This window comes from Pithys albifrons, chromosome 9 (assembly GCF_047495875.1).
Source record: "Pithys albifrons albifrons isolate INPA30051 chromosome 9, PitAlb_v1, whole genome shotgun sequence".
NCBI classification, from domain to species: Eukaryota; Metazoa; Chordata; class Aves; order Passeriformes; family Thamnophilidae; genus Pithys; species Pithys albifrons.
Window position 1 is genome coordinate 34,664,745 of NC_092466.1, and position 24,630 is coordinate 34,689,374.

General features: G+C 50.7%; 1 protein-coding gene across 1 annotated transcript in view; it reads right to left on the reverse strand.

Annotated features, from left to right (window-relative positions):
- The window catches only part of PALD1 (phosphatase domain containing paladin 1), a 29,145-nt gene continuing 4,515 nt past the window's right edge, over positions 1 to 24,630 (reverse strand). Inside the window, exons 2-20 of the mRNA XM_071563464.1 lie at positions 15,252 to 15,449; positions 15,012 to 15,114; positions 14,625 to 14,804; positions 14,396 to 14,551; positions 14,134 to 14,294; positions 13,915 to 13,990; positions 13,132 to 13,280; positions 12,951 to 13,047; positions 12,736 to 12,840; positions 10,281 to 10,376; positions 9,978 to 10,112; positions 9,263 to 9,379; positions 8,999 to 9,178; positions 8,288 to 8,485; positions 7,815 to 7,955; positions 7,128 to 7,199; positions 6,812 to 6,952; positions 3,341 to 3,496; positions 1 to 316 (exon numbers count right to left, since the gene is read on the reverse strand). Of these exons, the coding sequence (XP_071419565.1) occupies positions 167 to 316; positions 3,341 to 3,496; positions 6,812 to 6,952; positions 7,128 to 7,199; positions 7,815 to 7,955; positions 8,288 to 8,485; positions 8,999 to 9,178; positions 9,263 to 9,379; positions 9,978 to 10,112; positions 10,281 to 10,376; positions 12,736 to 12,840; positions 12,951 to 13,047; positions 13,132 to 13,280; positions 13,915 to 13,990; positions 14,134 to 14,294; positions 14,396 to 14,551; positions 14,625 to 14,804; positions 15,012 to 15,114; positions 15,252 to 15,436 (2,598 nt within the window). The 5' untranslated portion in view covers positions 15,437 to 15,449 and the 3' untranslated portion in view covers positions 1 to 166. The remainder of the gene's footprint in view (positions 317 to 3,340; positions 3,497 to 6,811; positions 6,953 to 7,127; positions 7,200 to 7,814; positions 7,956 to 8,287; positions 8,486 to 8,998; positions 9,179 to 9,262; positions 9,380 to 9,977; positions 10,113 to 10,280; positions 10,377 to 12,735; positions 12,841 to 12,950; positions 13,048 to 13,131; positions 13,281 to 13,914; positions 13,991 to 14,133; positions 14,295 to 14,395; positions 14,552 to 14,624; positions 14,805 to 15,011; positions 15,115 to 15,251; positions 15,450 to 24,630) is intronic.

Below are 24,630 nucleotides of genomic sequence, written 5' to 3' on the forward strand. Positions count from 1 at the left end.
TTTACAGTATTTTTATTGCGTCCAAAAGAACCCCATTAATTCTCCCATTCTAAGGCAGCTTTGGGGCTCTCCCCTCCCTCCCCACACCCCCAGGTTTTGGGAAAACAGTCTTTTTTCTCCTCTTGCCCACCCCAGAGAAAGCAGGAGGTGCCCCCATGCCCCAGCCCTACACGAATTCCCCCCGGAAGGGGCGGGATGTGGCCCCCTGTGCCCGCCAGCGGCCCCGCAGTGTGCACAGGGATTTGCCCTCCAGGCTCTCCAGCTCAGGGAATCCCAGCTGGTTCAGCACCTCGTAGACCCCGGCCACTGCTGCCACCTGAAAGCAGAGAGAGACAAAACATTTAACTCCCCCGGGATGGTTTTGCCACCCCCTGGGTGAAGATGAAGTCACCTCATCCCCCCCTCCCCATCCAGGTACCTGCTCACTCTGCAGCCCCCCCAGCTGCCCTCCAGCCCCAGTTTATACATTTTATAAGCCTCTCCCTTGCTGCTGGGGTCAGTCGTGGCAGGGTTTGTTGGCTTTGGCACTTTCCTGCCAAAAAGCTACAATGGTGCCTTGTTTTTGCTGAAAACGCAGGGATTATGCAGCAGGAAGGGGCTCTTTTGGGGTCAAAGGCTCCTTGTATCCACAGGTTGGGTGGATTTCCCTCCCCTCCAGCCAGCAGGGAGGGTGGGGTGGAAGGAGATGTAAATCTGGATATTGAAGATGTGGCATTAAAAGGGGCAGCCCCAAAATAGTGGCAGCCCCTCCAAAAAGGTGCAGCACTAAAGGATGCAGCTTTCAAGATGCTGCATTAAAAGATGTGCCAGCAAACAGGGAGACAGAGGGCAGATGGAAAGCCATGCAATGAAGATGCAGCACTTAAAGGTGCAGCCCCCCAAAAAAAGGTTTGCCTTAAACCTTTCAGTCCTGCACCAAAAGGTTCTGCATTAAAAAGTCCCCAGCAAATGGGAAAAGAGGACAGATGGAAACCCATGCATTGAAAATGCAGCCCCAAAAAGGAGCAGCCCCCAAAAAGGAGCAGCCCCCAAACAAGGAGCAGCCCCCAAACAAGGAGACAGAAGGCAGATGGAAACCCATGCATTGAAAATGCAGCCCCAAAACAGGAGCAGCCCCCAAAACAGGAGCAGCCCCCAAAACAGGAGCAGCCCCCAAAACAGGAGCAGCCCCCAAAACAGGGGGACAGAGGGCAGATGGAAACCCATGCATTGAAAACACAGCCCCAAACAGGAGGAGTCCCCAAAACAGGAGCAGCCCCCAAAACAGGAGCAGCCCCCCAAAACAAGCTCAAGCAAACAGGGGGACAGAGGGCAGATGGAAACCCACTCAAAAAGGTGCAGGACCAAAGATGCTGCACTCCCAGGCACAGCCCCAAAAGGGCACTACATTCCAACCCGGCCACCAGCAGAGATCCCAATCCCAAACCTCCAGGGAAACGGGCCCACCCCCAGCCACGGGCAATGCAAACACGGCATAACCGGGATGCCAGGGCGGGGTGGGCACCGTGCCCCCCTCCTGGCTGGGCGGGAGCGGAGCCGGAGCCACCACTTTGATCTCCCGCCCCGGCAGATCCAACATGCCGATGGGAATTAGCGGCACCAGCGGAGGCAAGGAAGGGATGGGGCGGGGGGAGTCCCACAAAAGCAGGAGCTGCCCACGTAGTGCCAGCGGAGAAAAATTCATGTCTGCACCACAGTGGAAATGAATTATACAAATGTCAGTAGAAATGAAAGATAATTATAATAAAAAGAAAAATGATAATAGAAATAAAAGAAAAATGATGATAGAAATAAAAGAAAAATTATAACAGATAAAAATGACAATAGAAATAAAGAAAAATTATAATAGAAATAAAAGAAATATTATAATAGAAATTAAAGAAAATTATAATAGAAATAAAAGAAAAATTATAATAGAAATTAAGGAAAATTATAATAGATATTAAGGAAAAATGATAATAGAAATAAAAGAAAAATTATAATAGAAATTAACGAAAAATTATAATAGGAATAAAAGAAAAATTATGATAGAAATAAAAGAAAAATATAATAGAAATAAAAGCAAAAATATAATAGAAATTAATGAAAAATTATAATAGAAACAAAAGGAAAATTATAATAGAAATTAAAGAAAAATTATAATAGGAATAAAAGAAAAATTATGATAGAAATAAAAGAAAAAATATAATAGAAATAAAAGAAAAAATATAATAGAAATTTATGAAAAATTATAATAGAAACAAAAGGAAAATGATAATAGAAATAAAAGAAAAATGATAATAGAAATAAAAGAAAAATGATAATAGAAATAAAAGAAAAATTATAATAGAAATAAAAAATTATAAAAGAAATAAAAGGAAAATTATAATAGAAATTAAAGAATGAAAATAGAAATGAAACAAAAATTATATTAGAAATAAAAGGAAAATTATAATAGAAATAAGAGAAAAATAATAGAAATTAAAGATAAAAGTTATAGTACAATAAAATATTAAAATGATAATAGAATGCATCAATAGCAACAATACAATGAAATAATAAATAAATATTTAAAATAATAAAATGCAGTAATAAAATAGTAAGATGTAAATAAGGTATAAAATATGACACTAGTAGTATCAGCACTATTAAAATTGCCATGTCCTCAGTTTCTCCTTCTCCACTCTGACTCTTCTCTCAGGCAGAACAACCTTCCAGGCAGCACCACACACCCCTCGGTGACCTCCTCCCATCACTTGTACCACCTTCAAAGTCCCTTTTCCAGGGAAATTTACAGCCCCCTCAATGCCTGGATGTAAAACAATGTGTTCCAGATAAATCCAGCACCTGTAACCCACTCTGGGCAGGAAACATGGATAATTTAGGGTGTCTTCCTCACATCCCTACTCCATACAGATAATGTAGGACTTCCCCATTCCATTTTTCCAGCTGGTTCCCAAGTCCCTTGGATACCTTCCCACCACCCCCATCCTCCCATTCATTCCCTGTGCCACCTGCCCTGGCCAGGCAGGGTTGGCTGGTGGCCTCCCAGCCCCAGATACTGCAACCACACCTGGCACATCAACCTAAACCCCTGGGAAACTCAAATGAGGAGAAAAGGCAGGTTTGGGGTGGGAGAGCACCCCATCCATGTGGTGGGATGCCATCCATCTCCACTGGCTTTCCACAGGAGCCAACAGCTTGGTGATACAGGAGCTCAGCCCAGAACAAAGTGACCACAGATGATGCCCCAACAACCACGAAATCACAAGTAAATTAGAGATGCTGTCCTGCTTCCCAGTAAATTCCTGTATTCCCATGTAAAAGGTTCTGGAGACTGCTCAGCCTGGGAAGGCCTCACCTCACGCATCCAGAGGCTGAAGGGCCTCTGCCAGGAGTCCTTCTTCTCCAGGTGCAGGTAGGCATTGAAGAGGATCAGGTAGATATAACGCTCCAGGTACTGCAGGCTCCTCAGCTGCAGCGTCCGCCTCTCCTTCTCATCCTTGCCCGACTTTCCCTGGATGGAACAAGAAACTGGCTGTGGTACCTGCCTTGGGAGAGCATCCTGCATCCTGCACCCACACTCCTCCATCCCACACTGGAAGCTGGGTAGAGAGAAACACACAAGGACCTCTGGTGCTATGGAAGAGCCACGGGAGGAGCATAGGAAGAGGGAGGACCACCCTGAGGACAGAATAAGCACATCCTTCCCACCCGCTCCCACTGGGACTTGGCACTCCAGGCTCTCATTTCCTTGTGGCTTCCAGTGTACAACATTCCCTGTACAGGGCAGAGCTCAAAAATAGGTGAGGGATGGATAAACGAGTGGGGGTGTGCCCAGGAGCCAGGAATAGGCACCCAGGTGCAAACCCTGCCCCAAACCAGGAGATCCTGGACTGCAAAGCATTTCCCCAGGGTAAAACACCTCCCTGGAAAGCATTCCCCAGCTGGATTCAGCCTCCATTGCCAGAGGAAGAGAAGACATGTGGCCACCCATTGGCCCACTCTGAGGTTGGTGGCCATTGCATCTCCTACTATTATTTTTTATTTATTTATTTAGTATAAGCATCTTTTTAATATGTTTTATATTACCTATACTATAAACTTCACAGATTCATTTTTAAAATTCATTAACTGTTATAATTATATATTGTATTTATTGATACAATAATCTTCACATAATAAATTTTATTAGTATTATTATAGCTCTTATTTTAAAAGCAAATTCTGCACAAGGAATCTTCTAGGAATCAATAAATAATAAAGAAAACAATAAATAAGAGCCCTGATCCCACAGTCAATCCTGCAGACAATCCCAAAGAGCAGCAATTCCTCTCACCAGCTCTGTCCTTGGAAAAAAATGTCCCCTCCCATTTGTGCCAGTATTTGTAGAGAGCAGATCCTATTGCCCTGCTATTCATCCCATCACTGCATTACCCTATTTATTTTTCATTTTATTATCCTATTATTTACCATGTTGTTATATTATCCTATTCATTTTTATTCTATTATCCTATTGTTTATCCTGTTGTTATATTATCCAATTTAGTTTTAGTCTTCTATCCTATTATACCATATCCTGGTTTTATAGTCTGTTTAATTTCATTCTATTATCCTATTATTTATAATTTTATTCTATTACCCTATTTTTCTTCTATTACCCTATTAGTCATCAGCTTATTCAATTATCCTATTTATTTTTCTTCTATTATTCTTATTATATTCATCTATTTATTTTTCTCCCATTATCCTATTATTGATCATCTTATTATCCTATAATTTCTTTTATCCTATTATTTATATTTTCTCATCTTCTCCTACTTTTTGCTCCCAGTTAGGGGTGGGAAGAAGTTGGAACAAACCAAGCCAAATTCCAAAGCACCTTCTCCTTCCCTCCTGCTTTGCCCTAACCCTGCAAAGCATCTCCCAGCAGGCTCCCAAACCCACAACAATTCCCATAATTCTCTTCTTCAGGCTGCCCATCACAGGGATAAAACTAAAAATAAATTAAAATTAAAAGCATTTGCACATGGCCCAGGTCAAATCCAGTGGGATGGATGGAGCAGCCAAGAGGGAAATAGAAAATGCAGCATCAAAAGACTCTTCCTCAGGCAGAGGGTGCAGGGAAAGTGGATAAATCCTCTCCTTATCTTGCCTTCCTACCATCCTGGAAACAGGATACAGCCCAGGAACATGCCATGTGCTGGTCCTGACTGTAAAGTGCTGGGAAAAGGTGGTCATGGGAATTTTCTTCCCATGAAAACCCAAACCAGGGGCAGCTGGGTGAGGCTGCTCTGCCAGGGTCTTCCCCCTGGGCCCCCCAAGGCTGAGTGTGGAGCTGGAGGGAGCAGCAAGGCTGGGGATCACTCTGGGTCACCAGAGAGCAGAATTAAATCCATCAAACAGCTCCTTTGGAGTGGGAACTTTTAGCTCTGCAGCACCAGAGGATAAGATAAAGAAGGTGAGACTTCCCACATGGCCACCTCTCCGTAATAAGGGAGGGAAAACCAGACTTAAATTATTTATCCTGAATAAAAATAAAATAATAAATAAATATGCAATAATAAATACATTAATAATAAATAATACCTATTGCAGCAAATAGACCTCTGGAGGTTTTCCCTCCCAGCCCTCACAAAAAACACAGAGGACTCCAGAAACCAGGAGGCAAATCCTCAGGGGAGCTGCAGATGTTATTGGGTGATTAAACATTTTGGTTTCTCTTCCCCTCATCGATCTGTGTTTTCAATTAACATCCACAAACGATCGATGGCAGCTGGAGCAAGAGCTGCAGTGAGGAATCACTGGCAGGACATGGCACAAACCATCCCAGGGAAGGAATGATGCCAGGCTCTGAGCTCAGCCTTTCCAAAGCCCCACAAAATAGTTGCAGACCTTAAAAAAAACTCCAAATGTGATCAAATTAATTCTTTCTTCTCTTCATCAGCTTCACAGAGGCTCCCAAGTGAAACAGGGCTGCGGATCACAGACTCAGCTGGCTGTGGGATGCCTCCTACACCAGCACAGATGTGTCCCTTCCCAAGGATGGCTACCCCCTTCCCAAAAATGGGTCTCCTTCCCGAGCTGGGAGGAGTCGGAGGAGCCTTCGGGGCTGGAATTGCAGTGGGACAGACCAGTCCTGCCCTCTGCCGGCTGTGCCTCACAGGCTGGAAGGAATGCTGGATAACAGGGATGCTGGATGGGCGGTAGGACAGTGTGGGATGTGAGGTGCAGGTTGGTGCCAGAAGGGCAGCATTCCAGGTGGGATGCGGGATAGTGCCAGATGGGTGGGATATTGGGTGGGATGTGGGATGCTGGAGGGGATATGGGATAGCACCAGATTGGCAGGATGCTGGGTGGGATGCAGGATGGCACCAGATAGGTGGGATGTGGGGTGGGATGTAGGATGGGATGCAGGATGGCACCAGATAGGTGGTTTGTGGGGTGGGATGTAGGATGGGTTGCAGGATAGCACCAGATAGGTGGGATGTGGGGTGGGATGTAGGATGGGATGCAGGATGGCACCACATAGGTGGTTTGTGGGGTGGGATGTAGGATGGGATGCAGGATAGCACCAGATAGGTGGGATGTGGGGTGGGATGTAGGATGGCACCAGAAAGGCAGGGATGCAAAACAGCACCAAACAGGTGGGATGCAGGACAGGATGTAGGACATAATAAGACATAATGTGACCATGACCACAAGAGTCCTGGCCCCTCTCTGGTGACACATCAGAAAGCTGCAGCCCAGGAAACCATCCAGCTTCAGCAGGGTTGGTCCTGGAGCCCAGCTGCCCCCTCTGGAACTGGGCAGTGGGAAGAGGGCAGCTCACCTGCCGGTAGGTGCAGATGATGATTTCTCGGAGGTGGTAGTGCATGGGTGTCATGGTCTCACTGACAGTGTCCAGGGCCATGTCCACCTCCTTCTTCATCCGGTGACCATCAGGCAGGAGCTGGACCACCTTCATCACCACCTGGAGCATGGGCAGAAGCAGAGGGGCTTCACCAGGTGCCCCCTCACCTCAACCCCACTGCTCCAGCCCTACCTGAGAGAGGATCCAGCCCCTCCAAACAAGCAGCTGTGGGTTAAGGTAGCACAGAGCAGGCTTGGAGGGGGACCCCAAAACAGAGTCAGGCCCAAGGACTCACCTCAAACTCCCCTTTGGTGTACTTGGCATCAGGCACACTCACGATTTCCTCCTCACTCATCTCGGGGATGCCCTGGGGTGGTCAGAGGGGACTGGGTCATTATGGGATGCACAGCCCTTTCCTCACTGCCCAACAGCTTAGTAGAAATGCAGAGTCTGCACCCAAGCCCACCAGGACCCCAGGCAGGCCCCACCTCCCCTCTGCTGGGCAGAGAACACCAAAATTTTACCCCTACCCAAGGAAGGAGCCACATCTCTGGGACAGAGGACTGTTCCAGGCACTGGAACAGGTTGCCCAGAGAAGCTGTGGCTGCCCCATCCCTGGAAGTGTCCAAAGCCAGGCTGGACAGGGCTTAGAGCAACCTGGGCTAGTAGAAGGTGTCCTTGCCCATGGCAGGAGGTTTGGAACAAGATGATCTTTAAGGTCCCATCCAACACAGACCATTCCATGATCTCTCCTGCTCTCAACCCCTCATCCTGGCCCGGGAGCTCTCTGGTGAGGGGTATAGGATGCAACCACACATCTCCTGAACCTCATGGGGGTTAGGAACACCAAGATACCAACATACAGATGTCCACCACCCTCCCAGCCCTGTCCACACTCCTTTGAACCCTGCAGAACTTCCCTAGCAACCCCCTCCCCACCTCCAGGGCAACCCCAGGTTGAGCCACAGCCCCCCATACGCACATTGAAGTGCCAGAGGGTGAGGACAGCAATGACCATGGCCATGGTGGTCCTGCCCCGGCCACTGGAGCAGTTGAACACAAAGGCTGCCCGCGAGTCCTCGGCCAGGGCACTCTTCATCACCTCCAGCAACCGGTCAAAGTCCTGTCAGGGGTGAAGCCAGAGGGTTTTTAGGGATGCAGCCCACTGTGGGCCACCACAGCCTGCCCACCTCCCCTTCCTCACCCTGGGATCCCCCTTTGCCCTACAGCCTCCACTCTCCTTGCTGCCAGCTCCATCCCCACCCAAGTGAAGCCACCCAGCCCCTCCATGAAACATCCCCCAGGGGACCCTCCCTGCCCTGGCAAGCACCCCACACCGAGCCTGGGCACACCATCACACTCCCAGGGCTGGGTGGTACCGGTGACCCAAGTGACACCCATCCCACAGCAGCAGGGATGGGAAGGAGGCAGCAGCACCATCCCATCCACAGGTACCTGTTCCTTGGGAGCGCAGAAGTCAGGGATGGGGATGCGGCGGTACGTGAGCCCCTGGCAGGAATTCTTCTGCTGGCTGAATATCTCCTGCATGGTCAGGCAGCTCTTGAACATCTTCATCTGCTTCTCTGTCTCCAGGTACACCTCCAGCCACTTCTGGCACTTCAGCAGGTCACCCTTCAAGGCAGCCTCTAGTTTCTGCAGAGGACAGAGAAACCATCACTGCAACACCCACTCATCCTGATTTTCACATGATTTCAACTAGTTTTTTTAGGTGCAGGCTCAAGCACCCTCTCAAGCACCCTGGAGACAACTCCAAAGCCCACACCAGGTCCTGGCCACCACTTCCACCCAGGACCATGGTTCCCACTGTGCTTGATGGGAGCCTCAGGAGCATTGTCTCCCACCACACTGGGCAGCTCCCCTCCACAGCTGTGCTGCTGCTGGCAGCCCAACCCCTTTGCTACTGCCTGTATCCTCTGGAAACCCAGCTGGGAACATCTGCTCCCCTTTTCCCGGGTGCCTTTTACCCTGGCTTTCACTGCATGCACTAAATTCTTCCAGGAAGTATCTCTGCTTTGCTCTCTCATTCCAAAAGGAACACAAAACCAAAACCAGCAGCTCCAGGGGGTGAGTGACTACAAAAGCCTCTGGAAATCACCTATGAGGGCTCCCAGGAGCACCCAGCTTCTCTCAGTGGGCAGAGCTCACCTCCAGCTGCTGGGATGAGGCGGTGGGCACAGGGATCAGGTCCTCCAGGTGCCCGGGCTCCCGCAGAGTGTAGATCTGCTCATTCCCCTCCAGGACCGCTTCTTCCCGGAGGTTGATCCAGACAATGCGGGCATGCTTCCTCTTGGCATCCGTCAGGTACCGCAGGACGCTGCCCAGGGTCTGGGGGAAGGGGTGGGCAAAGGTGATGGGAGGGCTGGGAGCCGGATGTGGGGTCCCTGCCCAGTGTGGGGTTGTGTCTCTCACCTTGGAGCTGGGCTGTGCCGTCCCATAGACGGGCATCTTGGGCACCCGTCGGAAGTTGGCCACACTCATCTCCTTGGCAGTGCTCAGCACATCCGGGCAGGAACGCTCATCTGCCACCTGCAAGGGAGTAATGCCTGGGCAAGGGGTGCCCCCTCCCACCCACAGGGGGTCCCAGCACCCCACAACCTCTCACTCAGGGTCTCCACTCAGAAGAAGTCCCCAAAACCTTCCCAATAGCAGCATCCAGGGCTCAAAGCCACACAGCTGCGTTTCAAAGGTGGGAAATGCTCTTCTTGCAGCACAGCCCGCAAGGCACCAACAGCCCTGGCCTCCTTCACCCCACCACAGCCAAGCACCACCAGAAACACTGAGCTGCTGTTTAGGTTCACATCATAGAGTGCTCCAGCACCCCAGTACGTTGGGTCTGCAGGGCCAGACACATCTGTGCACACAGAGGGTCTCCGGCCACACTCCCATCCTTCACAGAATCACAGAATGGTTTGGGTTGGAAGGGCCCTTAAAGACCATCTAGTGCCATCCTTGCCAAGGATACCAGCAGGACATGGACCCCAGACCTCAATACAAACCCAGAGACCCCAAGCACCTGCCCTACCACAGGGCAACCCCTCGCTTCTCCCATCCCACCAACCCTCCATGAGGACAAGCATCCCAGGAAGGTGACATTCCCATCTCCACATCCATGACGGGCACTCACCAGCACCCGTGTGCCCTTGGTGACGAGGTCCATGGTGACGGTGAGCTCCGAGGCGTTCATGCCCGCCTGCAGCCGGTACAGCTCCGGGTGCCGGCACATCCACCTGCTGAAGCTGAGGGCAAAGCCCAGGGGGTACTGCCGGCGAGGGGCCGGGCAGGGATGTGCCATCAGCCTGGGCTCGCACCCCCTGCCCAGGCACCACCCACGGCCCCACTGGGAAAACCTGCCTGGAAAACTCTCGTCCCTCCCAGTGCATGGTGAAGCCAAAAAAAAGAGGGCAAAGAACGGATGTTTTTTTTTTACCTGCTCATGAAGGTAGTAGTTGAAAGCAATCAAGTAGAAATAGCGTTCAAGGCTCTGTAAAGTCCTCTGGAGGAAATACTCTTTGGTGCTGCTCCCCTGAAAGCACACAGAGAGGCAATCTGTGACACCCAGCGCTGACCCCGAGCAGAGGGAGGCTGGGAAAAAGCCCTACGCACACTTTTCATGGTTTGTTAGATTTTTTTAATGAATCATTTCAAGTTTTCCATATTAAGTGACACTTAAAGACATCAATTTGTGTTTCAGCTCAAACAAAAGCTCCCCTGTAGCCCAAGGACACACTGGGAGTGCTTCCAACTGGACCAAGGGCCCTGCTGTCACACAGATACACTCTCCAGATGTTAACAGGAGATTCAAACCCAAGGGGAGTGGGCTGGAAAATACCAGGCCCACCCCAGCCACCTGCATGGCCTTCAGACAAGATGCATCCCTGGGGAGAGAGGTCCCCTTGCCAGCCACACACCCTGTTATATCCTTCATTTCCAAGTCTCTCTTCTCTCCCTTCATGCCCAGAAGCATCTTGATGCATATGTAGCTCTCCTCCTCTTCATCATTACCTCCCCAGACCAGGCATGTGCCCCAGCACAGTTAGCCCCTCCCAGGGACGAGGCTCAAACCCCCTGGGTTTTCCATAACTCAGAAACCTCAGGATGAGAGTTTGTATATCCAAGCATCCCATCCAACAAATTGACCTGGCACCAGTGAAGGAGCCCCCAGCATGACATCCACAACCATGACTGGAGAGTCCATCGGGACCTGCTTCCCAGGGTATAATGGAAAATCCTGTAAGATGGGGCTGTGTCCAGGGTCAGCTTGGAGAGCGGGGTTTGCTCATCCCTGACATTACGTGGCTGACTCATGAATATTTACTTGTTCTCCACAAGAGAAATCTGACCCACTGTCATTTATCAAGAGGAAAGGCAGTGGGATTTGCTCTGGGAACTCAAAACAAAGCCTGCAGGGATGGAGACATGCCAGGTTTGCCAGCAGCACTGACAGTGGAGCGGTGCTTCTCCCTGAGCACTTGGATTCCTGCACTCAAAACCAGCCCAGCGCTCTCACCCAAGGTAAATATCTTAATATTCCCCTTAAACAGGCTTTTGATGGAAAGGGGGATGATCCATTCACATTTTAGCCCATGAGTATTGTGGGGGTCTGGCTGTGTGGGTCAGCATCCCACACCAGGATCCACCTGCACCTCAATTTTTGCCCCTCAAATCCAGGCAGAATCCCACAGTCCAGCATGACATCATTCCTCCATGCTCAGAAAAGCCCTTCCTCTCCCCCCCAATAAATCAACCAGCTCACCCAGTACACCACTTCAACACTATGAAGCCCAGGCTGGTTTCTCAATGTCTGAGCATCATTCCTGCTCCCCTCCTCATCCTCCCCTCAGCACATTTTCCTGGCCCCCTGCCACTGTTTAAACCTGCTCTTGCTCCACAAAGACTTCAAATAAACACTCCTTGGAGCTTATTTAAGGCAGTCCCCCAGCCATTTGTTTCCCCAGGATCCAGGAGGACACAGAGAAGGGAAAAGTCAAGGAAAGTCTTCAAGGCAGTAGGAACTCCCCTGCTTCTTGCCCAAGCTTCCTCTGCTATACAAGAGAACCTGCCAGCATATGAGCAGCACCAAACACACCCAAATCTGCCCTGAAAGGAGACAGGGTGGGATAAAATGTGGGATTTGCCACTAAATGCAAAAAAAGGGATTTAAATGCCTTTTTTTCCCATCCTTTAACCATTTTCATGGGGTTTTTTGCTGCTCAGCACCTGGTTTCAGGTTTTATGCCCTTCACAACCAGCTCCAGCACTTCCATTCCACATTCACCACTTAAATGGGAAAATGAATCTCCACACAGGGTGGGACTGGGACAGCACTTCTACCTGAGCTCCCTCACTCCCTCCATCACCCTGGTCAGACAGGGGAAACCAGAGCTTTCCATACTGGAAAACCACCCTGATTGCTCATTAAAACAACGGGAAACAAAACAAATCTACAGTTAAAAAAGCCTGACCTTGAGTGACCATATTTACAACGATCCCTCCCAGCTCCCGAGGACTTTTACCATCCAGGCTGATATCGATCTTCCAATTTCAGAGCTGATGAAACCAGGGCACAGGATATTATTTGCCCTGAGGTCACCTACCAAAAGCAGCAGCAAAGCCCAAAACAGTCTGTTTTCCCCCCAGTCCCAGCCTGCTTGATTTTTACAGCTCTTAAAACAACTGGGGAAGGAAAAAAAAGGAAAAAAAAAAAGAAAAAAAAGGAAAAAAAAGCTCCACAACCTTCCAGGTTCACATCACTGGGAAATCTCCAGCTCACAGGAAGCTTTAGATTTCCAGAATTTACATTCTTCTAACCCTGGTGCAAAAACAGCTTGATGTATTACCCTGTATGGATGGCTTGCATCCAAGCAACCCTCCAGTTACTGTACCTGGATTTGATAGTCCTCCCCAATCCCTTCCAGCTTCTTCTTGTTCTCATAGATGGCTTCCTTCATGTCGTGCATCTCGGAGCAGGAGGCGATGGCACCATCCACCTTGTGAGGAGCAAGGGGAAAAATCGCTCCATAACGTCTCGGATCAGGTGGGATATGACATCATCCCCCTCCCAGCCACCCCAAAAGGGGCTTCACCAGCACCCCCTTACCTCCTCCACTATCTGCTGCCCTTTGGGGACCACCTCGATGAAGGTCTGGATGACCCGGAGCCTGTCCCTGGGAGATGTCTTAGGTAGGTGGGGGAGGCTGGGATGGGAGAAGGAGGGAATCAGACCAGTTGTGGGGACATGGGCATCCCCCTACCCCGATCTCAGTGGCTGCCCCTCTTACTCAGGCTTCTGGGCAGCTCCTCGGTGGTGGTGCAGGATGAGGGTGCCCATGGCCATGGCCAGGTTGGTCCTGCCCACGCCGGTCTGGCAGCCGAAGAGCAGCGCCGGCGGGGGCCTGCCGGGGTCCCGCAGCAGCAGGTTGGGGCTCTCCTGGGAGGGAGAGACAGAGGGATGTTGGGGACCACAGCGGCTTCCAGGAGAGCCAGGTCTGCCCCATCAGTGGCTGGGGTGGGGGCAACAGCCCTGCCTGGGCACAGAGGGGAGGGTGGCATCTCCCCTTTGCTCAAGGAATGGTATGGATTGTCCAGGATAGCACAATCAGTGGTCCACCCACTGCACTCCCCTGCCCAGTGCCCTCTCCAGCCACCAGCAGATGTTGGCCTGTACATCTCACTGGTTCCCACCACCCACGCCCAACCTGTTGAGGTTTCATCTTTCAGAATTAAAATAAAAAGAGAAGCTCTGCCATGGAAAACCTTCGCACCAAATCCAGATCCTTCCTCCCAAAACCATTTAGGGAAGAGCCACCTACACACAGATGCTGTGAGGTGGCCAGGGAGGGTCATGTCCAGCCAGAGGTAGGGACAAACAGCTGGACAACACAGACTTCTCCAGTAGGATCCTACAGCAAGTGGAATGGGAACTGCAGGCAGAGGCATCCTCTAACAGGCAGTGTCCAGGAAAACCAGAAGACTTTCTCAGGGAATCATGGTCCATGAAGTGGCACAGGAGCAAATCCCAACCCAAAGTGGCTCCATGGACCAGGTGCTTTTCCTCGACTCACCCTGAGGAAGTTGATGAAAGCGTCAAACTGCTCCTCCAAAGGGGCTCCCTCAGCAGGCAGGGGCAGCCGGTGGTACCTGCCAGGCACAAGGAGAGCCCCATTAGGAAGATCAGACCATCAAGTGGGATCATCCCCACCATGACAGAGGACACGTGGCTTAAATGGGGTATCAAGAGCCCTGACCATGTATAAGGAGGAGGAGGAAGAGGAAGGAAGCACCTGTAGGAGGGCTGGAGGAAGACAGGTCTGCGGTAGACCTCCTCTGTCACCTGGATGTCCTCCTCACCCTGCACCCGCACCGCGTGGGGCTCGTCCCGCAGCCGCTCGATGTCGTTGTACACGTAGTAGACGCTCTCGCTCAGCTGCGCGAAGTCGTGGATCTAGAGGGGATGGGGACCCCCATCACAACCTGCCTCTGAGCCTGGGGGACTCAGGCACCCTGTTATGGCTGTGGTGACGGCCCCTTCCCATCCCACCTCACCTCCTTGCGGATGGCCAGCTCCAGGCTCTCCGCCCGCGCTCCCCGCTGCAGGTTCTCGTGGAGGTTCTCCTTGCCCCGGGGGGTGTAGGACACAAAGTCCCCCTCCAGCCGCAGGAACACCACGGGCTCCTCACGGACACAGAAGAAGACACACTCCTGAGAAAACAGGGAGAGGCTGCCTAAAAGCTCTCCTGCCTTTTTCCACCCCAATTCCCACTCTCCCACCAACCTTGTGGCCCTCTCTCTGCAGCTTCTGCAGTACAAGCTTGAAGCCATTGAGGCTGGGTTGCCCCATCCCGAACACGGCATAACCTCCTTTGGCTTGTCGGAAGTTGGGAGCGCCGCAGCTGCCAGTAGTGTTCAAGACATCTAATTTTCCATATACATCCCTGACCATGAAATATTTCCCCTGCAAAAGAAGACAGGAAGAGAGAAGGTGGGAAATCAGTGGATTTGAGCAAGCTGGGACTTCAGCATGGTGGGTTTGAATCCAGTTAAGAATAAAAGTGGCATTTTCTTGGTGATCTTCAAAAATAGCCCCCCCAAAACACCCTTAGGTCTCCAAATCCCAGGCTGAAATGGGCTGGAGGATGGAATTGGTGGTGGCAATGCTCACCTGCACCAGGTAGTGCTCCAGCGTGGTCTCAGAAATGCGTCCCACAGTATAATTGGCCTTCAGCAGGTCATCGTGGATCTGGAACTCCTCCCTGCAGTTGTACCTGTGAGAGACACATGCAAGTGGGTAAAGGAAGAAAACCAATGGCATAGGTAGAGACTAAAAATAAAATCAATATTTAGGGAAGAGGGAGGAGGAAAACAGAATTTTGGTGTTGCAAGAGGCTGCCAATGGACTTACGTGATGACCACGGGTGCCACTTTGTTGGTGATGATGGACTTGGCCTTGTTGTTGTGGAGCCCCAGGGTCTGGAAGGAGTGGATGCTGACAGAGCGTTGGTCCTCCATGCTGCCGTCACCCGGAGCACGGCTCTCCAGAGGGGATGCCGAAACTGCCTGCGGTGCCGCGCTGGCCGTCGTACCCATAATCCGTGGGCGGCTGCGCCGGGATGGGGAGGCAGCAGCAGCCGTAAGGAAAAAGGAGGGAGAAGGAGAGAGAGAGAAAGGGAGGAGGAATTTATTCTTCAGCCATTCCTGATTTAGGAAGAGAAAATTCTGGGTGGGCACAGGGCAACCCCCTGCGGACAGCTGACCAGGGAAGAAGCACTAAGCCAGCCCTTGCCCTCCTGCTCCCACAAAAGGCTTTCTTCCTGCCTGCCATGCAGCTCCCTCCATCAGGGAGGTGAAAGTAGGGCTGAGGAAGGAGGGAGGGGGGGGGGGGGGGGGGAGGGAAGAAAAAAAAAAAAGGTGAAATGCTGGATCCAGTCCCTAAAAACCTGCTGAGTCAGCACATGGCACTGCAGACGGACATGGTGGCGCAGCCTTCGCTTCATCCCCTGCCTTCCCAGCACCGGCAAACCGCCCCAGGGTCACTCCCCGCCCCAGGGTCACTCCCCGCGCAGAAAATGCTTGAACAGAGTAAATCTCATGAATATTTATCAATCTAGGATGGAGGAGTATGCCTGGAGTGCCTGGGGCAGAGCAGTGTGTGCGAATCTGAAAGCTGCCTTTAAAGGACCCAGAGACTGCAAGAGCAGCCAGAGCAGGTGGGGGACCCCGAAAGTAGCCCCCCCCTTTCATCCCCAGGGAGCTCATCCCGAAACAAGGATGGAATCAAAGGGGCCAGGGTTGGCGGCGGCCAGGAGCATCCCGCCACACTCGACCGGTCCAGGACAATGAGCCGACTGTCTGCGCCAGCCAGGGCCGGATCCTGGTTTCCGAAATGTCTCGGTTTGAGGGGAAAAACCAAAATGTTTTACCCACAAGCAGGGGAGGGGCCTCCTCCTCAATAATCACACCACTCTTTATTAAATTTAAGAAAAGGAATTTTAATACAAGAAGGATAACTGCTATATATATATATATATATGTAAACAGACTAGTGCAACCCACTTCCCCAACACCATAAGAGGAAAAAAAAAAAACAACAACAACAAAACCCAGCAGGTTTTCCTCCGGGAGAAAAGGTTATACTTAAGTGTCCTTGTCACAGCCCGCTGGCTGCAGAGTGAGTTTCAGTCCCTCTCCAGCGAAACAGACGAGCAGTGGGCTTTCAGATGGACTCAGTCTCTTTCCCTTGTGTTCCCCGTCCAAGAAGCAGAAAGGTACGAGCGACCAGCAGCAAATCCAAGGCAGGTAGCAGCACGGCAGGAAAAAGTAATCCGAAGTAGGCAGCGGCAAGACAGCCAGGAAAACCCCAGCAGTAACCAGCAGGGCAGCCTGCCTCCTTGGAGCCCCCACTCCCCCGTTCCGCCGAGCCAAGACTGAGGAGAATATCCAAAAAAAAAAAACCAAAAGAGACAAACCTGCCCCCACCCCAGCGATCACAGTTAACTACTTCTTTTGTCAACCGCTGGCCTGGGCAGTTAAGTGGCAGGGGAGAGAATTTACATAATAATCCCAAACTACAACATTATCCACCCCTAAATTCTCTTCCATGCCGATACTCTACATTAAACTTAAATTTTCTTTCAAATAATTAAGTGTTTACAAATACAGTAATATGAGTCGTTTACCCAGAGATAAGTTCCCCTTGAGGTACACATCGTGTCTCTCCATCTTCCTGCATCACCCACCAGGTGGAACCAGATCCTTGAGCAAAGACAACCCCACGAATGGGTTTGCCTTTGCCTGAGGCAGGGTTGATCCAGACTGTTTTCCCTAGCATACCTCTCAGGTGTATTACAGGGACTTTGTCTCCATCTACAGTGTGAAGGGGTTCTGATTGGGCAGGGCCGGCTCGATTGACAGAGCCTCTAGTGTTGACTAGCCATGTAGCCTTTGCTAAGTGTTGATCCCAGTGTTTGAAAGTCCCTCCACCCAACGCCTTTAAAGTGGTTTTCAACAGTCCATTACACCGCTCAACTTTCCCGGCAGCTGGTGCATGGTAGGGGATATGATACACCCACTCAATGCCATGTTCTCTCGCCCAGGTAGCAACTAAGCTGTTTTTGAAATGAGTTCCATTATCTGACTCAATTCGTTCTGGGGTGCCATGTCGCCACAGCACTTGTTTTTCCAGGCCTAGGATGGTGTTCCGAGCAGTGGCGTGAGGCACTGGGTGTGTCTCCAGCCACCCTGTGGTTGCTTCCACCATGGTGAGCACATAGCGCTTGCCTTGGCGGGTCTGTGGCAGTGTGATGTAGTCAACCTGCCAGGCCTCCCCGTACTTATACTTATCCCAGCGCCCACCATACCACAGGGGCTTCACTCTCTTAGCCTGCTTAATGGCAGCACATGTCTCGCAGTCGTGGATAACCTGAGAGATAATGTCCATGGTTAAATCCACCCCTCGGTCTCGTGCCCATTTATAAGTGGCATCTCTGCCCTGATGGCCCGAGGCATCATGGGCCCATCGAGCCAAGAACAGCTCTCCCTTGTGCTGCCAGTCCAGATCTGTCTGTGATACTTTCACTTGCGCAGCTCGGTCTGCCTGTTGGTTGTTGAGATGTTCCTCATTGGCCCGATTTTTGGGCACGTGTGCGTCTACGTGGCGGACTCTCACAATCAGCTTCTCTACTCGGGTGGCAATATCTTGCCATATATCGGCAGCCCAGATGGGTTTCCCTCTGCGTTTCCAATTGGTTTTCTTCCATCGGTCTAACCATCCCCAGAGAGCATTGGCCACCATCCATGAGTCGGTGTAGAGGTAAAGCTTTGGCCATTTCTCTCGTTCAGCAATGTCCAGGGCCAACTGCACGGCTTTAAGCTCTGCAAACTGACTCGACCCACCTTCTCCTTCAGTAGCTTCTGCAACTTGTCGTGTGGGACTCCATACAGCTGCTTTCCATTTGCGATTAGTCCCTACAATGCGACAGGAGCCATCGGTGAAGAGGGCGTAGCGTATTTCCTCTTTTGGCAATTGATTGTATGGTGGAGCTTCTTCCGCACGTGTCACCTGCTCTTCCTCTTCATCTGCTAGACCAAAATTTTCACCTTCAGGCCAGTTTGTGATGATTTCCAGGATCCCAGGGCGATTTGATTTTCCTATACGGGCGCGCTGCGTAATCAGGGCAATCCACTTGCTCCAGGTAGCATCAGTGGCGTGATGTGTAGAGGCAGCCTGTCCTGACAACATCCACTTCAGCACTGGTAGTCGAGGTGCCAGAAACAGCTGTGCTTCTGTGCCAATCACCTCTGAGGCGGCTTGGACTCCTTCATAGGCGGCTAGGATCTCTTTCTCTGTGGGGGTATAGTTGGCTTCAGATCCTCTGTAGCCTCGGCTCCAGAATCCAAGTGGTCGGCCTCGAGTCTCACCAGGCACCTTCTGCCAAAGGCTCCAAGACAGGCCATTATTCCCGGCGGCGGAGTAGAGCATGTTCTGTACGTCTGGTCCTGTCCTGACTGGTCCAAGGGCTACAGCCTGAGCAATCTCATGCTTGATCTGGTCAAAGGCTTGTTGCTGCTCAGGGCCCCAGTGGAAATCATTCTTCTTACGGGTTACCAAGTAGAGAGGGCTTACGATCTGACTGTATGCTGGGATATGCATCCTCCAGAACCCTATGGCACCCAGGAAGGCTTGTGTTTCCTTTTTGCTGGTAGGTGGAGACATTGCTGTGATCTTATTGATGACTTCTGTTGGAATCTGACGGCGTCCATCCTGCCACTTCACTCCCAGGAACTGGATCTCTTGGGCTGGTCCCTTAACCTTACTCCGTTTGATGGCAAAGCCAGCTCCCAAAAGGATCTGGATGATTTTCTCTCCTTTCTGAAAAACCTCTTCTGCTGTGTCCCCCCACACAATGATGTCATCAATGTATTGCAGGTGTTCTGGAGCCTCACCCTTCTCCAGTGCAGTCTGGATCAGTCCATGACAGATGGTGGGACTGTGTTTCCACCCCTGGGGTAGTCGGTTCCAGGTGTACTGCACGCCCCTCCAGGTGAAAGCAAACTGTGGCCTGCACTCTGGTGCCAGAGGAATGGAGAAGAACGCATTAGCAATGTCAATAGTGGCATACCACTTTGCTGCCCTGGACTCCAGTTCATACTGGAGCTCCAGCATGTCCGGCACAGCGGCACTCAGCGGTGGGGTAACTTCATTCAAACCACGATAGTCCACAGTCAATCTCCATTCTCCATCAGACTTATGCACAGGCCAGATGGGGCTGTTGAAGGGTGAGTGGGTTTTGCTGACCACCCCTTGGCTCTCCAGTTCACGGATCATCTTATGGATAGGGATCACAGCATCACGGTTCGTTCGGTATTGCCGACGGTGCACTGTCGTGGTGGCAATTGGCACTTGCTGTTCCTCAACTTTCAACAGTCCAACAGCAGAAGGACTTTCTGAGAGACCTGGCAATGAGTTCAATTGTTCAATCCCTTCTGTCTGTACAGTGGCTATTCCAAAAGCCCATCTATGCCCCTTTGGGTCCTTAAAATATCCATTCCTGAGGTAGTCAATGCCCAGGATACATGGGGCGGCTGGACCAGTCACAATGGGGTGTTTCTGCCAATCTCTCCCTGTCAAGCTCACTTCAGCTTCTAGCACAGTCAACTCTTGAGATCCCCCTGTCACCCCAGAAATAGAAATAGTTTCTGAGCCCACATGTCCTGATGGCATTAATGTGCATTGAGCGCCAGTATCAACCAAAGCCTTATACTTTTGTGGGTCTGATGTACCAGGCCATCGAATCCACACAGTCCAATAGACACGGTTGTCCCGTGCCTCTACCTGGCTAGAGGCAGGGCCCCTCTAACACTGATCCTGGTCATAGCGGTCAGAACCTTTTCTCGATGAGTACACCTGGGAGGTGCCCTCCTGTGGGTCAGATTCTTGCCCGTGGGAAACTGGGACTGCACTTACTCTCACTGACCTTCTTCCATTCTCCTTCAGTTCTTGTACTCGGGCTGCAAGGGCACGGGTGGGTTTCCCATCCCACCGTCCCATGTCTTCTCCATGTTTGGCCAGGAAGTACCACATCTCAGTTCGTGAGGTCTGTCCACTTCCTCTGGCTGGGGGGCGTCTGGCTCTGACTTCAGAGGTTCTCATTCGCACTGGTGCCACTTGGAGACTTTCCCTAATTTCCTCTCTGATCGCTTTTACCTCTGCAGGCAGCGTCTTGAGACTCTCAACCAATGTCTCTACAGCAGAAATACGGGCCTGCATTGGGCTGTGGGTCATGCTTTCATATATCCGGAGCTTATTTGCTACTGCGCCCACTGTTTCATGGTTCTCTTCCCTATACATGGATGCCAGGAAATCGGTGTATTCAGCTGGCCCCGAGCGTGAAAGGTCCCACCACATATGTGGTGTGCATCTGACCTTGTCAGGGTCATTATTGGCTTGCCCACCTCTTCCAAAAAGCACGTCCATCATTGCCATCTCCCTCAGACGTAAAATTCCTTCTTCCATCGTCTTCCAAGTCTTCCTAATATGATGTTCCTGCAGGATTTCTCTATAAACAAACTTCTCTCTTACACTCGTTAGAAGTCGTGCCCAGAGTGAAAGGGGCTTTGATTCCCTCACGAACACCTGTTCAATAGCCACGTCCTGGGCCAGAGCCCCCAAAAACCTGGCTTCAGCACCATCCAGTTGTAAGGTTTCACCCATAAGGTCCCAAACTCGGATCAACCAAGTCAGGATGGGCTCACCCGGGTGTCGAGCAATGTCTTTCCGCAAACTACGGAGATTATCAAATGACAATGACTCAGTGATGATCTCAGGCTCTGGGTCTGCTTGCTGTGGAGGTGCAGCAGCCCCCTCATCGTCCGCTGGATGGTCTAATTTGGTCTTATATTTCCTTTTCTGAATAGGGGCAACTTCCATAGGCTTGGCCTGTCCTCCTGGTTTAGCCTCATCCTTTTCTCCCTTCACTGTGGCATCAGGGGTTTTATTCTCTCGCTTTTCCCCCTTCACTGGGCTAGGTTTCTGAATGCATTCTGGAAAAACCCTGGCCCTACCTTCAAACATTCTGTAAGCTGCAGGGATACAACCCTGCAGAAAAACCATAAAGAGCAAGATATCTCTGGCATCCAGGGAGAATTTAAACATCTCAAAAGCTGTTGTAGCAGACTTGAATGGGGAATGGACAAAGGGTTGGGAGAAGAGATTCCCCTTTGTTCCTTCCCAAGGGTCCGTACTATTATCACTGAATCCCCAGAGGTAGCAGCTTAGGTTGCGGCAGGAAAACAGCCTGGAGAGCACCACCCACATGACATCCAAAGGCATCGAATTCATGGCACCATAAATCCAGAGTAAGAACTCAATAATAATTGCGGCTATTTGAGTTTTGCTCATTGATTTGTTGATAAGACTTAAACCTGCCGCTCCTTTTGGCATGAATTTGTACCAACAAAAAGCCAATATATTATACAGGATGGTCCTGATGAACTCTAAGCTCAAGACCCACATGGTGCCACAAAATAGCAGTTATCCTTCTTTGTTTACAAGCCCCACGTTGGGCGCCAAGAAATGTCTCGGTTTGAGGGGAAAAACCAAAATGTTTTACCCACAAGCAGGGGAGGGGCCTCCTCCTCAATAATCACACCACTCTTTATTAAATTTAAGAAAAGGAATTTTAATACAAGAAGGATAACTGCTATATATATATATATATATGTAAACAGACTAGTGCAACCCACTTCCCCAACACCATAAGAGGAAAAAAAAAAAACAACAACAACAAAACCCAGCAGGTTTTCCTCCGGGAGAAAAGGTTATACTTAAGTGTCCTTGTCACAGCCCGCTGGCTGCAGAGTGAGTTTCAGTCCCTCTCCAGCGAAACAGACGAGCAGTGGGCTTTCAGATGGACTCAGTCTCTTTCCCTTGTGTTCCCCGTCCAAGAAGCAGAAAGGTACGAGCGACCAGCAGCAAATCCAAGGCAGGTAGCAGCACGGCAGGAAAAAGTAATCCGAAGTAGGCAGCGGCAAGACAGCCAGGAAAACCCCAGCAGTAACCAGCAGGGCAGCCTGCCTCCTTGGAGCCCCCACTCCCCCGTTCCGCCGAGCCAAGACTGAGGAGAATATCCAAAAAAAAAAACCAAAAGAGACAAACCTGCCCCCACCCCAGCGATCACAGTTAACTACTTCTTTTGTCAACCGCTGGCCTGGGCAGTTAAGTGGCAGGGGAGAGAATTTACATAATAATCCCAAACTACAACACAAATGAAGCGAGAGATGGCAAAGGGGCAGCCTGGAAAGAACAAAAACTCTGCCCACTCTTAATGAGACGGTCCCCAATAAAATCTGCTGTGTGCTGACGCTTCATGGGAATCACCCCGGCAGCACCCGAAGGGGGATGGACCTACTTGGAGGCGACGCTCAGTGCTGGGAATACTGGGATGGCTTTAACCCTGCCCTACAAACCCTCTGGCAGCTGCTCCTCCTGCCTTACAGGCAGCACAGGATCAATCCCTTACTGCAATCCCAGGGAATGTGATGCCCCCAGCAGCTGCAAATGCTTCAAGTGGGGGGAAAAGCCTCCGGAAAATGTGCTATTTTGAGACAACTGTGCCCAGGCACACATTTTCCCCTCCTCCCCATCCTCCTTCCCTGCAACGCAGAAAACTTGTTGCTCTACTGTGAATTTTCTGCACCATTAGGCAGCTCGGTTTCTTTTACACACAGAGGAGGGGGTGGGGGTGGGGGGGAACCAAAACAGCTGTTTCAGGCCAGTGCCATTTCTCCAAGTCCTATTCTGTGTTTCACATAAACACTGTCAGGGGAAAAATTAAGCAAAAAAAAATATGTCTATAGGGAGGTTTTGAATGTTTCAGAGCAGACACTCGTGGCTTTGGAGAGCTCAGGCAGCAAGCAGGAGTGGGGCATCCAGCCAGGATGCTTCTTTCCCTAATTTTGCTCAGAATGGGTGCATCTTTTCAAGAGCAAGCTGGATCAATCCCTCTGGATTTGCTTCAGCATCCCCATTGCCAGGAAATGGAGAATCCACCCCCAACTTGGAGGATGGCAGCTTCTCTATTTCCTAAGTCCTTCCCCTCTCCCTGCAGACACCCACCTTCACCCTAAATCCCTCAGGGATATTTTCTCTACCCAACAAACCACACCAAGAATAACAGGCATAAAAGACGCCGGGCAGATTTGGAAATTGTCTTTCAAACCACAAAATGAATGGAGAGAGGAAATCACATTTCAGCATCTTTCCCTCCCACCCCCCCTCTCCCTGCCTCAGCTAGGCAGGCAACAACAAGCAAGAAAAGTACTGAAACTACCCAAAATGGGTGCTCTGGGCAGCCACAGGAACTGCTCTAAAAAGCCACAGGGACTGGGAAGCTCTGGTGTTATCCATATGGGAGCAGCTATTTACTGGTACTGCTGCATCTGACAGGAGCAGTGGAACTTACACCCTTCCAGTGCCCCTCCTGTAAGCTGGGACACAAACTGGGATGCCAAACCCTATCCCAGGAAAACAGATAAAATTATCTTGGCTGAAAACTCTCCCAAATATCACTCGTGGCTGCAACAGGAAGAGTTGCAATGGAGCCACCACCACAGGCCAGCCAAGGGAGGCAGGAGCCCAGGGAACAGCCTGGCAGGGACCAGCCCACCAAAGGGCTCTGGATTAGCCCAGGTATCAAGGTTTTTTTCCCCCAGTAACTGGATAGAGTTAGCAAACACTGTGAGAAGTTCCTGCACTGGTACAAGTTGCCCAGAGAAGTTGTGGCTGCCCCATCCCCTGGAAGTGTTCAAGGCCAGGCTGGATGGAGATTGGAGCAAACTGGTCTAGTGCAAGGTGTCCCTGGCCATGGCAGCAGGTTGGAATAAGATGGGCTTTAAGGACCTTTCCAACCCAAACCATTCCAGGATTCTATGAAAAGTTAGGAGGCTGGGATGCAATCCATATGGAGTTTATGATGGTATTAGCGTGGTTTTGAGAAGTCCTTCCCTTGCATGACATGATAGTTGGGAGTTTCCTTTCTAGGAGAGAGAGGATGCAGAGATAAACTCCCCTGCACGCCATCCTGGCCTCCTGTCTGCACCTTCTCCTTTTCCTGGGACAACCCCAGGAATACTCCACCAGCCAGCTCATCCCCTCACAGCCTTTATCTCAGAGACCCAAAAGCCAAACCTGTGATCAATCGTGGCCTCGGTTTGTTAACAAAGAGCCCATTTTCTCCCCAGCTCCCAGAAGCACCAACCCCCTGCCCAGGGCATCCCACTGAACA